The 18,545-nt window shown below is 39.5% G+C and overlaps 2 protein-coding genes across 12 annotated transcripts in view; one reads left to right on the forward strand and one right to left on the reverse strand.

Moving 5' to 3' along the window:
* Positions 1-18,545, forward strand: part of BICD1 (BICD cargo adaptor 1) — a 221,657-nt gene that overhangs the window by 107,405 nt on the left and 95,707 nt on the right. The window lies entirely within an intron of this gene.
* Positions 1-18,545, reverse strand: part of LOC309868602 (uncharacterized protein) — an 80,877-nt gene that overhangs the window by 8,444 nt on the left and 53,888 nt on the right. For 3 of the 4 annotated variants that reach the window (XR_014313741.1, XR_014313742.1, XM_082738658.1), the window contains exon 3: positions 4,544-4,667. Coding sequence is in view for 1 of the 4 variants with exons in the window: in XM_082738658.1 (XP_082594784.1) it covers positions 4,544-4,667 (124 nt within the window). In the remaining 3 variants the exon portion in view is untranslated. Of the gene's footprint in view, positions 1-4,543; positions 4,668-5,597; positions 5,631-18,545 lie in introns of those variants that run through there. The other variant, XR_014313743.1, reaches the window with a different exon arrangement.

The raw sequence follows: 18,545 nt of genomic DNA on the forward strand, positions 1-18,545 counted from the left end.
AAAGCTTTTCTTGTAGTCTCTGATATTGGTCATTGGGAGCTGTGTTTACACATCACTGAATGAGCTTGACACTTCCAACTGAATGATGATTTTTATCATTTTGTAAATGGCTTGGTGATAGCTGGAAAGTGATCTGTTTTCCTGGCATGTCCCAATTTCTCCCCAGCTCTCCACTCTTTTTGGGAATGGACCTTATGCCTCTTGGAATGATGCAAGCCCCAGTGAAGAATTAACAGTGTTTTAATTGGTTTAAATAACTAATAACAATATCATAGCTAACATTTTTGAGAGCTTACCATGTTCCAAGCATGATATCAGCACTTTAACCTCATCATCTCATTTAATTCTCTCAACAGAATTACAAGGCGTGCACTGTTTCTCTGTTTCCTCTCAATCTTTACTCGCCTCTACTTGCGAGGCAAAGAGGCTGAACAGCTTGTCTAGCAAGTAGTCAAGCTGGCTTGAAAATCTGACTCTGGAGCCCCTGCTCTTAATTATGTTAGTGCCTGCTGTTGGTTTATTAATTCCACTGGAGAGAGCTATATTTCTTTTGGAGGAAAAGTTCTTTCCAACACTTGTTAAGGTACTATAAACAAATATCCCTAATTAACATCATCAGGAATTTGAAAGCAAGAGTTTAATGATATACAGACAATTCACCTTTGAATCATGGGGATTTGATGATGCCTTTGGGAAAAACAAGTTACATAAGTGGGCTTGTTTGTAGGACTAGTTGAAAATTATAAGCTTATAGAATTTGGGGGGGGGTGGAGGTAGATCTGCAGTCCTATGAATTTTAACAAATAGATTCATGTAACCACAGCCACGATCAAGATGCAGAACAGCTTCATCACCCCAGAACCTCCCCTGTGCTGTGCTACTCCTTTGTAGGCATACCCTCCCCCACTCAATTTCTGATAACCAATCAACTATTCTCAATCACTGTAGTTTTACTTTTTCAGGAACGTCATGCAAATGGAATCAAACAGCATATAACCTTTTGAGGTTAGGTCTTTTCTCTCAGCATAATGCCTATGAGATTCATCTAAGTTTTTACATATATCAATAAGTCTTCCTTTTTGTTAAGGAATAGGTTTCCACTGTGTGGGATGTGCTATAGTTGTTGATTTTTATCAGTTCACCTGTTGAAGAACATTTGGATCATTTTCAGATTTTGGCAGCTATAAACAGAGCTGTTATGTACATTCATGTGTATTTGTATTTTTGTGTGAACATAAATTTTCATTTCTCTGGGACAAATACTAGGAGAGTGGGAATTCTTAGTCAGATGGTATATGTGGGTTTAACTTTTTCAGAATGGCCATACCATTTTGCCTTTCTTCTAGCAATGTGTAAAAGTTCTAATTTCCCTTCATGCTTTCCAACATATGACATTATCAGTATTTTTAATTTTAGCCATTCTGACAGGCGTGTAGAAGTATCTCATTATGGTTTTGTTTGCGTAATGGCTAACAATTTTGAACATCCTTTCATGTGTTTATTTGCCTTCCATATATTTTCCTTGATAAACTTTGTTTGAGGTTTTTTTCCACTTATTAGTTGTATTATTTCTTTTCATAGGTACGTTTTGAGAATTCTTTATATATTCTGGCTACAAGACCTTTGTAAGATAAGTGATTTGCAAATGTTTTGTCCTAGTATTCGGCTTGTCTTTTCTTTCTCTTTAAAGTGTCTTTTGCAGAGTACAACACTTTTCATTTTGATAAAGTCTAATGTGTCAAAAAAAAATTAGAGAGTTGGGGAAAGGCTGGAATGAGTTAAGGGGGTCAAAAGCTACAAACTTCCAGTTAGAAAAAATATGTCATGAAGATGTAATGTAGAGCATGACAACTATAGTTAATAATACTGTATTGCATAGTTGAATGTTGCTAAGAGAGTAGAGCTTTTTTTAAAGATTTTATTTATTTATCTGACACAGAGAGAGAGAGAGAGAACACAAACAGGGGGAGTGGGAGAGGGAGAAGCAAGCTTCCTGCGGAGCGGAGAGCCCGATATGGGGATCGATCTGAGGACCCTGGGATCACGACCTGAGCCGAAGGCAGATGCTTAACGACTGAGCCACCCAGGCACCGCACTAAGAGAGTAGATCTTAAAAATACTCAGCATATGCAAAAAATTCTATAACTCTATATGGTGACAGATGCTAACTATATTTATTGTATATTATATACTTACTGTGATCATTTTGCAGTGCATGCAAATATTGAATCATTATATTATATACCTGAAACTAATATAATATCATGATACCTGAAGCTAATATAATATCATGTGTCAATTTTACCTCAATAATAACAACACATTTTATGTGTCATGCTTTTAATATCAGATTTAAGAATACTTTTCTATCCCCATGTCATGAAGATTTTTCCCTATATTTTCGTTTTAAAGCTTTATAGATTTAAATGTAGCTCTGTGTTCCCTTTGAGTTAAATTTTGTGTAAGGTATGAAGTTTAAGATGAGGTTTATTTATTTTTTTTTACATATAAATGTCTGATTGTTCATCACTATTTGTTAAAAAGACTGCATTCCATTGAGTTACCTTTGCACCTTTGTTGAAATCAATTGGCTATATTTGTTTGGGTGTATTTCTACACTCTCTATTCTGTTCTGCTGATTTATGTGCCTGTCCCTTTACCAGTACCACACTGTCATGATGAAGTCATAGAGCTAACAGGAAGCCAAATCTTGTAGGATCTTATAGATCTTTGAAAGGATTTTGGCTTTTGCTTTGAGTGAAATGGAGTTACTGGAAAATATTGAGCAAAAGAGTGACATGACTTTAATGAGGCAAGGATAAACGTAGGAAATTTTTGCAGTCATCCAGATTTGAGAAGATGGTGGTTTTGGCCAGAATGAGAGGTGAAGGTGGTGAAAAGAGGTCATAAATTATGAATGTATTTTTTTCTTTTAAAATTTTTATGTATTTATTTGACAGAGAGAGAGAGCACAAGCAGGGAGAGCAGCAGAGGGAGATGGAGAAGCAAGCTCCCTGCTGAGCAGGGACCCCCCCCCCCTCCTAATGCAGGACTCAATCCCAGAACCCTGGGATCATGACCTGAGCCAAAAGCAGAGGCTTAACCATCTGAGCCACCCAGGTGCCCATGAATGTATTTTGAGAGTGGAGCCAACATGACTTTTTAAAGGGTTGGATATAGAGACAAAGAAATGAGGAGGAGAAAGGATGACTCCAAAGGTTTTAGCTTGACCCATTGAAAAATAGAATTATCATCAGCTGAGATGGGGAAAGTGTCAGGTGAAGCAAGTTTTAGGAGGGAGGATCAGAACTTAAGTTTTGGATGTGTTGAATTTTAAATTTTGATTAGACCTCCAAGTGTAAAATATGGATGGGTTCTTAGACATGAAGGCTTAGAGTTTGGGAGAGAGATTTAGGGATAGAAATATAACTTGTGGATTTATCAGCAGATGTATGTTATTTAAGGAATATCAGAGATGTCGTCAAGACCAGAGTATAGATAGAAAAGGTGGAGGACCAAGAACTGAGTCCTAGATTACCTCAGTGAAATTGGGGACAAGAAAGGAAACTAGCAAAGAAGACTAAACATCCTAGTGGGGTGGAAAGGAAATAAAGAGAGAATGGTTCCTGGAAGACAAATGAGGAAAGTGCTATCTCTGCAGGAGGTTATCAACAGTGCAAATGCTGCTAATAGGTCAAACAGTGAGGAAACTAAATAGACTTTTGGATTTAGCATCAGTCACCTCAGTGAGAGAGGTTTCCATGGAGTGGTGGAAACAGAAGTCTGATTTGGAGTAGTTTAAGAGCGACTGGATGGAGAGGAGTTGAAGACAGAGAATAGAGACAACTTTTTTTTTTTTTTTTTAGTTTATTTGCAAAGAAGACCAAAGAAATGAGCAGGTAGCTGAAGCTAGGGGACAAAATGAACTCAAGAGAAAGTTGTTGGTGTTTATTCTTTTTTTTTTTTTAATGTGAAAGAAATAATAATGTAACAGTGTATGTGAGTACTGATTGCTGATGGGTGACCTAGCAGGGAGGGAAATTTTAATGATTTAAGAGGAAAAGGGGAGAATGCTTAGAACAATTGATTTCCTTGATTGAAAGAGAGAGCAATGAATGGGACCTGGTACCAAAAAATGGAGGGATTGCCTTTAAAAAGGAGCAAGGAATAGGATGCCTGGGTGTCTCAGTCGGTTGCCTCTTGATTTCAGCTCAAGTCTTGATCCTATCAGGGTTGTGAGTTCAAGCCCTGTGTGGGGCTCCAGGCTGAGTGTGGAACCTACTAAAAAAAATGCTGATTTGGGGGCACCTGGATGGCTTAGTTTGTTAAGCATCTGACTCTTGATTTTGGCTCAGGTCATGATCTTGGAGTCGTGAGATCGAGCTCCACATCAGGCTCTGCACAGGGTGTGGAGTCTGCTTAAGATTCTTTCTCTCCTTCTCCTGGCCCTCTCCCAACCTATGTGGTCCCTACCCCCCATTCTCTCTCTCTCAAAGAAAAAAAAAAAAAAAAAGGAGCAAGGAAGTTTCATCTTTGGCAATACCTGGAAAAGCAGAGTATGTGGATGTAGACGTAGGTACTTTGTTAGGTGTGAGTGGACAGAGTCTTTCCAAGTCCTCTTCAGGCTGCTTCATTTTCCTCACTGAAGCAGGAAGCAAGGCCAGTAGCTGAGAAGAAAGATGGGGGAGGTGTTATGTTTTGAGGAGAGAGAAGTAGTGAAATAATCACCTGGGAGTGAGTCACTAAGGTAGGACGGGCTGAAGCAGGAGGAGGACATCCCTCAGGAAAAGGAATTCCAGGAATCAAGATCATCTGTGTACATATTGAGAATGCCAGGAATTAAGACTAGACCAGAACTTCTAGAGATACTGGTGGTAAGCCTGGAGCTGAAGTCTTGGAGAAATGAGGAAGAGAATGTGTTGGTGTGTGAGAGCTGACAGTGTCCGTGCTGGTAATGGACAGTATGGAGGGTTTAATGCTACCCTGCTGCCGCTCCCTTGTCCCAGTGAAAGCTACTGTTATTTGTGTCCCCCCAAAATGTATATTTATCAGCTCAAGAAGAAAATCTCCTAATGCCTTGAGGTTTGAAGCAGAGGAATTTCAGGGGAAGTGGGAGGGAGACTGCTCTGGAAGCAGCCATGTGGAGCAAAAGGGGCACCCATTCCACCTCCAGGCCAGCACTTGAGAGGGTTGCCGGGGAAACAGTGTCCCCAGGGAGAGTCAGGTTTCCATTACATCGAGGTAAGGAGTGCACTACACACATCTGTAAAACTGATATGATGCCTGCTGTGACCCCATATGCTCAGGCCGTGGATATCAACTCAAATGCATGCATTATCGTAAGGAGCATATACACTTAATTTCTCTTTTTGAGGACTGGAAGTGTTTTTTCCATGATTTCAGATGTTGGATTATTATGTTTGTCCATGAGAAATAATATAACAGCTTTTGAATAGCTCTGAAAATGATGTCAGTTGATCTTAACACAAAAATATTATTAGCTTTTTTGAGATTAGAGAGGTGATAAGGTACAACATCTTTATAATCCCAAATGTCCAGATGTTGGACCTCATTTGGACACAGCTTCAAAATAGTACCTTCTTTGTGATGCCTTCGTTTCTGCATTAGACAATGTGAAGGGGCATTAACTTCTGGCCTGAGATGATAGTTGCATCAGTTTCCTGTGTGATAGCCAGTCATTAAACCAGTGCCAATTGGGGAATTAAATGGGAAGCTGCAGGGAAGGTCAAGCCAAAGTTAGAAATGGTGAGAGAGCATTGCTCAGAACATCCTGTAGAGATGGAAACTCAGAAACTGACAAGTTTTAAAGAAAGTCTATTTTTAAAGTAATCCTGCATAGTCTACTTTTTTAAAGGTAATTAAGTTTTTATTCATTATCATTCACCATTTAAAAATAATAAGCAGTAGGGCACCTGGGTGGCTCAGTGGGTTAAGCCTCAGCTTTCGGCCCAGGTCATGATCTCAGGGTCCTGGGATCAAGACCCGCATTGGGCTCTCTGCTTGGCGGAGAGCATGCTTCCTCCTCTGCCTGCCTCTCTGCCTACTTGTGATCTTTCTCTGTCAAATAAGCATATAAAATCTTAATAATAATAATAATAATAAGCAGTAAGAGGCAGCCTGCTTTTCTAATGTAAAATCAGTATGTTTATTATATATATGTATATATATTTCTTTCCTCTCTCCTTCCCTCCCTTTTTTCTCCCCTTCTCATGCCTTGCCTTCTCCCCTTCCTTTTCATATCTTTGGAATAGTCAAAACACCAGCTTTCTGCCTCTTGGAATATAAGAAGAAAGATATGCACACAGTCCCTTTTCTACACATTGATTTTTGGACTAAAAATAGCCTGATTCAGTTTCAAACTTTACTCTCACACCAAGCTCAGGTTTTGCTCTCTGTGCAGACTCGGTAGAAGGAGAAGTAATGCACAATCAGCATTTCAGCTGGAGTGCTTAGTGGACAATTTTAATCTTTTTTTTTTTTTTTTTTTTTATCTTGACCTCTATTTCCAAAGAACATCCTGGTTGGCAGGTCTAGCCTGATTAAGATTCTGCTCAGGCATTTAATTCTCCTAAGGGAATTTATAGCTTAATCTAACAATCAAGAATACCTGAATCTACTCAGAACTTAATTTCTTGAAGGTTATAGGAAACTTATACTTGAGCAAGGCAGAGAGGGCAAAGAAATGAGTGAATTTAGGGATATAATGAATTTTGATGTATATATTTTGAATTATGCTTTTTAATGCTTAATCAAATATATATACATATGTATTTTTTAAAGACTTACTTATCTGTTTTAGAGAGAGTGCTCACACAACTGTGTGCGTGGTGGGGAGGGGCAGGGGGAGAAGGAGGGAGAGAGACTCTCCAGCAGACCCCCACACTGAGCACGGAGCATGATGTGGGGCTTGATCTCGTGAGCCTGAGATTACTCCCTGAGCTGAAATCAAGAGTCGGATGTTCAACTGACTGAGCCACCCAGGTACCCCCAACAAATATATTTTTTTAATGATTTTTTAAAGATGTTATTTATTTATTTGACAGACAGAGATCACAAGTAGGCAGAAGAGTTGGGCAGAGAGAGAGATAGGGAAGCAGGCTCCCCGCCAAGCAGAGAGCCGGATGTGGGGCTCGATCCCAGGACCCTGGGATCATGACCTGAGCCTAAGGAAGAGCCACTGAACCACCCAGACGCCCCCCCCCCCACCACCAAAATATATTTTAAAAACTAAATGTTGTAGAGATGCCTGGGTGGCTTAGTCGGTTAAGTGCCTGATTTCAGCTCTGGTCCTGGGATGGAGTTCTGAGTTGAGCTCCCTTCTCAGTGGGGTGTCTGCTTCTCCCTCTGCCTCTGCCCCTCCTTCTGCTTGTGCTCTCTTTCTCTCACACACACTCTCTCTCTCAAATAAATAAATAATTTTTAAAATGTTATAAACCAAATAATACTAAATGTATTAATAGACCCAAACTTTAACTTGCGATTTGAGTTAGAGTAGAATACTATATATCCCATAAAAAAGGCTTACATGTTGATTACCGTCTTAACTAGCTTTCTCATAATCACTTATTTTCAATAATATTAAAAGTACTTGGATTTAGAAATAGTTCTCTGATAGAGCTTTGGTTTCATTAAAGCAATCTTTCAAGAGGCAGAATTGTAACTAAACATCTCTTCTGAGGCTACCACAATATAAAAATCCTCACTACCTGCATTACATTGAAGAAATCTAGAATATCAAAATATATTTCCTCATGGAAATATGGGATTTGACACACACTATAACCCCACAATTGTTTTTAAACAAGGTAGAGATTTGGCTACCTGTACAGAGAAATGGCCTTCAACCGTTTTCTGGATGGCCAATTTGATTATTAGAATGAATAATATAAAAGAACCTGTTGGGATAACAGCACCCACCCCACCTCCCCAGCTATTAATGATGGTGAGCCTGGGCCTTGAGAGTAATGAACACCTGGCCTCATTATTTGAATCGATCTTTCACTGACAGTGCTCACCAAAGAAATGGTGGTTTTATAATCTTTTTTCATTATCATCTCCTTAAAGGAGCATTTCAAGGTATTTTTTTTTCTAATTACCACAAAATTAAATATGGAGGAGTAAGGTTTTATAGAACAGGGTTGAGCTTGAGGGGATCACAAAGCAATGTAATATCTAAGACTTTTTTCACATCCCCAACCCCTCTTGGGCTGCATTAAGTTTCTAGGGCTGCTGTAACAAAGTACTTCAAATTCTATGGCTAGAGAATAGGTCTTTAGTTTCTGGAGCCTAGAAGTCTGTAGGTTACTGGGCTATAGTCAAAGTGTGGACAGAGCCACAGTCTCTCTGAAGGTGCTGGAGGAGTGTCCGTTCCCTCTCTGAGCTTCCACCCTTTCCCAGATTCTAGAACTGCATTCCACGCATACATTGGCTCAGGACCCTGTCTTCCACCTATCAAAGTCAGCATTTTAGCGTCTTGCTTCAGTGTCATAGTGCCTTCTTCTTTGTCAAATCTTCCTCTGCCTCCCTCCTATGAAGACACTGTGATTACATTTAGGGTCTACCTGGATAAGCCAGGATAATCTTTCCATCTCAAAATTCTTAACCTATTTACATCTGCCAAGTCTCTGTTACTATATAAGGTAACATTCGCAGGTTCCAGCCATTAAAACTTGGATATCTTTGGGGGTCATTATTCAGCCAACCACATGGGTGATACCGTCCAATAGGAAATGCACCATTAAGAAATAAAAAAAGAAAGAACAGAAGATGATAAATATGTAACTTTTGCTAGTAATTATTTCTTTATAGATGATATTTTATAGATTATAGATATTTTGTAGATATATTTTATATCTATAAATATAGATATATTTTATAGATTATATATTTATAGATTATATTTTAATCTATTGAGGGCACTTGTCATTAGAAAACATAAGACATGTCAAAAATAATAGGAGTCAAAAGAGTAAAGTTGGTGATGCCCATCTTACTGTGGTGTATTCACCCATCCATTTACTCTGCATCACCCTTTCTGCTGGGGCCAGTCAGCAGAGAAGGGCAATGAGTCACTCCAAGGTCAGACAGTGTTATTACCTAACTCTTATTGTGATGGGCAAATCCACCAGTAAGCTTCAGACTGAGAGAAATACTATTGAGTTGGCAAATGCTTTCGATGTGTACGTGCAGATAGTCATATGTAACCACGGTTTTCACACTCTATGGCAAAGAGAGAGATGAAAATGAAATGAAAAGAGAAATGGGAATTCTGTGTTGTATTTTAATGTGCTGCAAAGGGGCTCCTGGGTGGCTCAGAGGATTAAGCCTCTGCCTTCAGCTCAGGTCATGGTCTCAGGGTCCTGGGATCGAGCCCCACATCGGGCTCTCTGCTCAGTGGGGAGCTTGCTTCCCCCACCCTCCTCTACCTGCCTCTCTGCCTAAATGTGATCTCTCTGTGTCAAATAAAAAAATCTTCTGTGCTGCAAAACTTCTTCATAAATGACCATTCTGTTAAGGACTCTGTGCAAATGCTGTGCCAAACACTATTGAACATACCCAGCGTGTGCAATGCAATGTGTACCTCGAAGAGACTGTTTGCAGGGATAAAATAAATATATAATTACGTACAGTACTGGAAGGCACTTTTCTCTCTCTGGGCTGCTCAGGACAGTTGCCTGAATTAAAGCAGAAAACACCTGCCTGACATCTTCTCAGTAGTACACAGCCTGATCAGTGCCCTCTGGGAAACATCCAGGGGCTACTACTTGGTTCTCCAGAGAAGTATTATTAAAGACTTACTGCCAGGTTCTTCTTTGTTTATTGTAACAAATATCTTAGATAACCTTGAAATTGATCAGTTCTCTATTAACAGTCCATGAGTTGTACCTTTCTCTGAAATACCTAGAGGGTATGATAGAGGTTGAATAATGTATTTAATATAATTGTGGAGGTTGAGCTCAACAAGAGCCCTTATGAAGTCCAACTAGATTCTTAGGCCTCTGGTCAAACTGCTTCTGGAGACAGACTTTTCCTGACATATTTCACCAAATCATAGGCTAAAAACCTTCCTACTTACCCTTATTCTTGGGCAAATAGGCCTGGGCATCTTAATCTTTTTTTAAAAAAACTGAGTTGCTGGGCAACTGGGTGGCTCAGTCCTTAAGTGTCTGCCTTCGGCTCAGGTCATGATCCCAGGGTCCTGGGATTGAGCCCCACATCGGGCTCCCTGCTCTGCAGGAAGCTTGCTTCTCCCTCTTTCTCTGCTGTTCTCCCTGTTTGTGTTCCTTCTCTTACTGTGTCTCAGTCTCTCTGTCAAAGAAACAAATCTTTAAAAAAAAAAAATTCAAAAACTGAGTTGCTGGGAAAATTTTATTGAAGCCCAGCATAATAATATTTCATGTTGGATAAAGCAGATGTATAAAAGGAAAATTGTATTAGGAAAAAACCCTGAAAAGTGTATTATTTAAAACTTTGTAAATAAATGAAGTTAGAAGCTTTGGGTTTTGTTTTTAGAGCTAGGTGCAGATTTTGCAAGTATTTTTTCCTGCATAGTTGCTGCCTTTTAACATTGGTTCTGCACATATGAGCAGAGTCATGTTAGGCGAGTGAGACAGTCTCTTGGGGCCTCAATATTGTTATCTGTTAAGTGGAGATAAGAGTAACACTTACCTCCTGGGCTGTTGTGAGGATTAAATGAATCCTTACATGTGACACACTTGGAATAGCACCTGCACATGGTTAACACTGAGTCGGAGTGAGCCATTTTATTATTTCATTGTTGTTCAAATATCTTTAAAAAATATATTTAGGATTATTTCTCTAGAAAAGCATTCCAGAAGTAGAATTATGACATCAAATGATACAATGTTTGGGGTTTTTTTTGTTTTGTTTTATTTTGTTTTAAGATCATATGTATAGGGGCGCCTGGGTGGTTCAGTCAGTTAAGCAGCTGCCTTCGGCTGGGGTCGTGATCTTGGGGATCAAGCCCCACATTGGGCTCCTTGCTAAGTAGGGAGCCTGCTTCTCCCTCCCCCTCTGTCTGCTGCTCCTCCTGCTTGTGCTCTCTCCCTCTGTCAAATAAATAAATAAAATCTTTATTAAAAATATAAAGATCATATGTGTAGCTGTATTGCTTTCTTAATTGATTAAAGCAATTGATGCTCTCATCGTAATAGAAAAGAATTCCCATTTCCCTGAGCCCTGGCAAGCATTAAGCTCTAACTCTTTCAGGTTGCTTATTTGCTATGTGCGTAGTGACATTTCAGTTCTAATTTATAAGGTTATTGACGGTAGAGACATGATTTATCTTGCTCATCTCTGTATCCTAGCATAGATTTAGGCATATAGCAGACACAGAAAAAAGAACAGATAGATGAGTGAGAAATTGACCACTTTCATTAAATTGTAGAGTAATTAATTAAGAAATAATTTATGTTCCTTAAGGTTTTGCACATCTATTTATTAGGTTTTAGTGTTTCTATTACATATGTATCTGTTTCAAGAAATTGATTTTTTTCTCATATTTATTTATTTATATTTTAATTCCAAAATAGTTAACATAGTGTTATATTAGTTTCAGGTGTCCAGTACAGTGATTCAACACTTCCATACATTACTCAGTGCTCATCATGGGGAGTGTGCTCTGGATCCTCCTCACCTATCTCATCAGTCCTCCCCTCTGCTTGGAGTTGATTTTTTTAATCATTACTGAGTATTTCTTCCAGTTTGTTATTTGCCTTTTGATTTTATTTTACTTTTGACCTGCTGAAGTTTGGGCAGTTCTGTTTTTAAATCTTCTGCTTATACTCCTATGAGATTCCTCTTAGTAATTTTAAGCATAGAATGTTTTTCCCTCTTTTTTCCATTCACCTTCTCAAAACTATGAAACTTTAACGCTCATTTATATCAGTTTTGATGGTTTTTTTTTTTTACTTTTATTTATTTTTTAAAAGATTTTACTTATTTATTTGAGAGAGACTGAGAGAATGAGCACACGTTGGGGGCAGAGGCAGCGGGAGAAGCAGACTCCCTTCCCTCCGAGCAGGGAGCCCAGTGTGGGACTCCATCCCAGGACCCTGAGATCCTAACCTGAGCCAAAGGCAGACACTTAACCAACTGAGCGACCCAGGCTCCCCAGGTTTTTAACTAAAGCATTTACTAATGCTTTAGTCTATGTGAGATTCAGTTTGGTGTATAGAACAATGTGAGTTTAAGTTAAAAATCTCCCCTGAAATGGTTAAAACATACCCTTTATAGCATGGTGCCCCTCTTTTAGATTATCCTTCTATATACTTTTTTTTTTTTTTTTTAAGTAAGCTCCACACCCAACATGGGGTTTGAACTCATGACCCTGAGATCAAGAGTCACATGCTCTGAGTGCTGTCACAGTGGATGTTCTCACATCCACTGAGCCAGCCAGGTGCCCCTTCTTTTCTATAATTTTGATTTAAGTTTATTATAAACAGCTAAAACTGGGAGAATCAGAATACATTACAGGTTTAAAAAAATAACAACAATAAAACCCAGAATATTTTTATAATGTTGGAGAATAAAAGAAATGAATGAATTGTTAGTAATTTTCAAGTCAAGATAAATAAGCATATTTAATGTTATTAATGTTTTCTACAATACACAATTTTTATGATTTGACATAGTTCTTTAAGACATGATTGACAAGCTTTTAAAATTAGCTTAAGTCCTTCAGTTAAGGGTTTATAATTTTGTTAAGAGACTCAGTGTTTTTACTTTAAATATTAAAAATACATTACTGGGGCACCTGGGTGGCTCAGTGGGTTAAGCACCTGCCTTCAACTCAGGTCATGATCTCAGGGTCCTGGGATTGAGCTCTGTACTGGGCTCCCTACTTAGTGTGGTCTGCTTCTTCTTCTCCCTCTGCTCCTCCTGCCATACCCACCACTTCATTCTCTCTCTGTCTCAAATTTTAAAAATCTTAAAAAAAAATACAAGACTTGGGGCACCTGAGTGGCTCAGTTGGTTAGGTGTCTGCTTGGGTCCTGATCCTGGGGTCCCGGGATTGAGTCCCCCAGGGAGCCCCATGGCAGATTCCCTGCTTAGCGGGGAATTTATTATTTTTTTTTAAGGGACTTTTATTTTTTTTAAGATTTTATTTATTTACTTGACAGACAGAGATCACAAGTAAGAGGAGAGGCAGGAGAGACTGAAGGGGGAAGCAGACTCCCTGCTGAGCAAGAGCCAGATGCAGGGCTAGATCTCAGGACCCTGGAATCATGACCTGAGCCTAAGGCAGAGGCTTAACCCACTGAGCCTCTTCTTCCTCTCTGAGGAACTCACTGAGCCACTTCTCCCTCTCCCTCTCTCCCTCCCCCTGCACTTGTGCTCTGTCCCTATCCCTATCAAATAAGTAAATAAAATATTTCTAAAATTTGCAAGACTATAGTCAAATTTCCTTTTGCTTGATTGGTCAGCAATAGGTTTTGACTAGCCTCCTGAAACCTAAATATTCAATAGCCTAAGGGTTTCCTATCAGGTCCAAGAAAGTTGCTATATATGTAGCTTCTGAATAAATAAAGCATTTTTTGGTCTGAGTGATTTTCTTGGTAATTTCCCTTTTTTAAAAAAAAATCAATTCCTTTCTTAAGGATATGTATTTTCTTTTCTGAAAGAACACCTACATTATCCTGTCCTCACTGTACTGCGTTTTCTATACTGTCTTTCCTATTTTATTTTATTTCTGTTCTATCCTGTTAATCTGTCTACCTACTCTTAGGTAGGTAGGTACAAATCACTCTTAGGTAGATAGGTACAAATCACTTTGTAGTTATTGCCATGTGGCAATGTTTAAGATTTACTAGTACTGTTTTTCTCTTATTTTATCTTTTGTTTCAATTATTTTGGTGACCTTTTTATTTTTAGTTTATCAATCTGCCTGCATTTTTGATAGATAGTACCATTTGGAAGACACACTCAGGCTCCCTTTTCTTTTCCTGTGCTGTTTTAATATTTCTTCTAGGAGGGATTTTAAAGTTCAGTTGTCCTCAAGTAAGAAGACTTTTTCTTTATCAACTGTTCCAAAATTAAAATCATTGCTTTCATATGTATTCTCTAAAATGAAATATGGAAACCAGTGATACAACTAGACATTGTAAAACTCAAGACGAAAGTTATTTTGTATTTGAAGTAGAAAGTTCATAATACCTACTCAGAATTTCCAGTCTAATTTTTTTTCCTGCTAATGAGTGCTCGGTCTGACAGCTCTTCTATTTTATTTTATTTTATTTTATTTTATTTTATTTTATTTTATTTTATTTTATTTTATTTATTTGACCGACAGAGATTGCAAGTAGGCAGAGAGGCAGGCAGAGAGAGGAGGAAGCAGTCTCCATACTGAGCAGAGAGCCTGATGTGGGGCTCAATCCCAGGACCCTGAGACTATGACCTGAGCCAAAGGTAGATGCTTAACCCACTGAGCCACCCAGGCACCCCTCCCTCAGCTTTTCTTATCAAGAAGCATGAACTACCAGGGTGCCTGAGTGGCTCAGTCAGCTGAGCATCTGCCATTGGCAGGGTCGTGATCTTGGGGTCCTGGGATTGATCCCCACGTCAAGCTCTCCACTCAGTGGGGAGTCTGCTTCTCCCTCTCACTCTTTCTCTGTGTTCTCTCTCTCAAATAAATAAATATAGATCTTAAAAAGAAAGGAAGGAAGGAAAGAAGGAAGGAAGATAGATGGAACTACAGTACCAAAAAATACCTAACTTTAACCTGACTCCTATAATGTTTAAGAATTATTTAAAGAACATCACAAAGCCCTGATTTGATTAAATTCTCTGAGAAGGTGAAATTCCAAATTCCAGTGCTGGAGTAATCAATCACTGGGCTTCAATCTTAGAATCAGGACATTGAAGAAGCAGCCGACATTGCTTCTAGTTCTCTCTCCAGTAGCTGTAAAGACCTTTGCCAGCTGAATGGCAAGTGTGGAAAAGAAATATTAAAACTATCCAATGGTCTGATTATTCTTAAGTCAGAAGGGAAGATTAGGAAATGTTGCCCAAACTGACTTTCTAGTATAGAATAGAAGGAATGTTTAGATTGAAAAACAACCACCTGTTGGGAAATATAAAGATGTAAATAATACCTTTGGGTTTGAGGACACTTGAATGACCTATTAGTTCATGGTTATTTTTCCTTTTTAAGGAAAAAAAAATGGATTCTGTCTACGTCCAGAAATAACAGCATAATAATATGGTAGATTTCCACCAAACCATGTTTAAAAAAAAAATAAAAAAGCCAGCAGTTTGCTGCTGATTAGGAAATTAAGAAAGTGTTAAGCCGGGGCCCCTGAGTGGCTCAGTGGGTTAAGCCTCTGCCTTCGGCTCAGGTCATGATCCCAGGGTCCTGGGATCGAGCCCTGCATGGGACTCTCTGCTTGGCACGGAGCCTCGGTGGCTCAGTAGGTTAAAGCCTCTGCCTTCAGCTCAGGTCATGATCCCAGGGTCTTGGGATCGAGCCCCGCTTTGGGTTATCTACTTAGCAGGGAGCCCCCCGCTTTGGGTTATCTACTTAGCAGGGAGCCCGCTTCCCCCTCTCTCTCTGTCTGCCTCTCTGCCTACTTGTGATCTCTGTACTTACTGTCAAGTAAATAAATAAATAAATCTTAAAAATAAATAAATAAACTTGCTATTAAAAGAAAAGAAAAGGGGCGCCTGGGTGGCTCAGTGGGTTAAGCCACTGCCTTCGGCTCAGGTCATGATCTCGGGGTCCTGGGATCGAGTCCCACATCGGGCTCTCTGCTTGGCAGGGAGCCTGCTTCCCTCTCTCTCTCTGCCTGCCTCTCCATCTACTTGTGATTTCTCTCTGTCAAATAAATAAATAAAATCTTAAAAAAAAAAATGATAACAGCCCAAGTAGAACCATGGATTAGTATTTTATTGTTTTTGACCAAAAGTGATTAGAATGTTTCCTTTCTCAAGGACCAAAAATAAAAAAAGTCAAAGGTGATTGTTATTTATGAGTCACAGGCCATTGGTGAATAGTGACCGACATAGGTCCCTAGTTACTCTCTAGCACATTTTTATTTTATTTTATGCTTAACATTTTTTTCCACCATGTGAGCTTCTCTGGGTTTCTTTCGTTTATTTTCTGTTTTCCTCCAACTGCAGTATACGCTGTTTGTAGTCAGGGATCATATCTGCCATATTCACTGCTCTTATCCCAAGCATCCAGAAGAGTGTCTGGTCCTCATTGAAGAACATTTGCTTGGGAAAGTATGTGTTGCATAAAGAAAAGAAATTTAAACCTCTTAATAGGTACCATATTTTGATATATTCATTTGTAATAACTGTTTGAAAACCTACCAGCAACACAATAAGAGCTCGTTCCTCCTCCCTTCAGCATGCTGCTAATCAGTACCTGTGCTTGCATCACTGTCTCACTCAGCTGGGGACAGTCACATCATCTGCCTCTTGCTGGACTGAGCCTTGAATCAGATGAATGAAATCAGGGCCCAGTTTTCTGGAATTCAGTGAGTACCTTTATCTAGTTTCCCGTGGGTGCAGTTAGAATGGAGCAGTGAACCAACAGATAACATTGCTTGAAAAGCGATTCCCTTTTTTGTTCTTCTTCAATTCGTCTTCAGTTTGTCTGTCTCTGAGCTGCCGAGGGGCATTTTCTTCTCCCAGAGCAAAAGCCTTGCGATCCCTTCAGTGTTTTGACTGAGCCTCATTTATTCTCCCGTGACTAAATCTTGGCCACTGCATTAGTCTGCGCAGGCTGCCGTAACAAAATTACAGACTGGGTGGCTTAAATAACAGAAATTTATATCTGAAAGTTCTGGAGGCTGGGAAAGCCAAGATAAGATTCCAGCCAATTTGGTTTGTGGTAAAAGCAGCCTTCTTGCTGCGTCCTCACACTGCTTTTCCTTCTGTGCTCAGGCTGGGGAGCGGGGTGCCAGGGAGGAAGCAAGCTGTCTGGTGCCTTCTGAAATCCCATCCTGGGGTGCCCCCCCTCATAAGGTAATCATTCTAATTACCTCCCGAAGGACCCATCTCCATCACATTGGCAGAGGTTAGGACTTACACATGAATTTGGGGGAGGGAGCAACAATTCAGTACCTGGCAGCTACAATGGGCCAGTCAGCTGGTTGAAGTTGGAAAAGGCTCTATCCATGCAAAAGCTTTATCCTTTTTAAAGTAATGGAGGTTTAATTACTAATGTGACCCTTTTAATGCTCATATATTCTACAGATACTTGTTTGTGCCATATTTCTCACTGCCTTAAAAATCTTCTAATGAGGGAGCAGTGAATTGGGTACTATAACCAGTCTTTCTACAAGGTCATGATGAGCCAGGTGCTTACCTCCCAAATGCACAGTAGCACTCTCCCTGACCCACCCTGCCTCAGCACCTGACTCAGCCTCCTTGCTGGGGCCTCCTTCTTTGGAGCCTTTGCTCTTGCTGTCCTCTCTCCCTTGCAGTGCTTTGCCCCAAATGGCCAGCTCATTCTCAGCATTGAGTTAAATGTCTTCCCTCATAGGACTTCCCGGACACCCAGCCACAGTTACTCCTTGGACTAGCTGGTTTGTGCCAGATGCTTTGCTGGATACAAAGAAGCCAAAGATCAGTAGTAAAATGCCAGGCTTGTTAAAGTGTTACTCTTAATAAAAGTCGGCATGTGTGTTCACGTTAATAATAGCTGGTGCGTCGGGGCGCCTGGGTGGCTCAGTGGGTTAAGCCTCTGCCTTTAGCTCAGGTCATGATCTCAGGGTCCTGGGATCGAGCCCCATATCAGACTCTCCGTTCAGTGGGGAGCCTGTTCCCCCTCTCTCTCTGCCTGCCTCTCTGCCTACTTGTGATCTCTCTCTCTCTCAAATAAATAAATAAAACATTTAAAAAAATAATAGCTGGTGTGTATTGAACACCTACTATGTAGGAAGCACTGTGCCAAGGGTTTACTATTATTTCTGTAATCAAATCCTTTCAGACAACCTCTGGTATACATACGATCATTATCTTCACATCAGATCGAAAACCACAGTGCAGGAGAAAATGGGAGGGCAAGGAATTACTCCGTTTCACTACGCTTTCGATTTTAAATCCTTAAGTAAGATTTCCTTTTTCCCAAATGATACACAAAATCAACAAGACAAAGTTTCTTTACCTTGAAAAATTGAAAAAATAATAGATCAGAAGGAAAATTGTAAAAAGAAATAGCAGTGATTATTGGAGATAAAGGTATTTGACCTGTATTTGGACTCTGACCCAGCCACCAATTGGCTCTTATCAAAGAATTAACTCTTATTTTTTTCTTATCTGTAAAAAGGAAGTTACGATTAGATGAGATAAGAAACACAGGCACTAACATATTCTCATTCAATATTAGTTTGATTTTCTTGAATTGTAGCAACAAAACTCAGGTATGTAATAATTTTGCAATTCAGCACCAAGCAAAAATAAACATTTAATGTTTCTTTTCAATATAAAAAATCTTTTCTAAGGAGCACTAAGATTAGAATTGCAATTTTTCCAGAAATTCCACAGCTATGTTGAAA

This window comes from Mustela nivalis, assembly GCF_964662115.1.
Source record: "Mustela nivalis genome assembly, chromosome: 7".
Taxonomy (NCBI): domain Eukaryota; kingdom Metazoa; phylum Chordata; class Mammalia; order Carnivora; family Mustelidae; genus Mustela; species Mustela nivalis.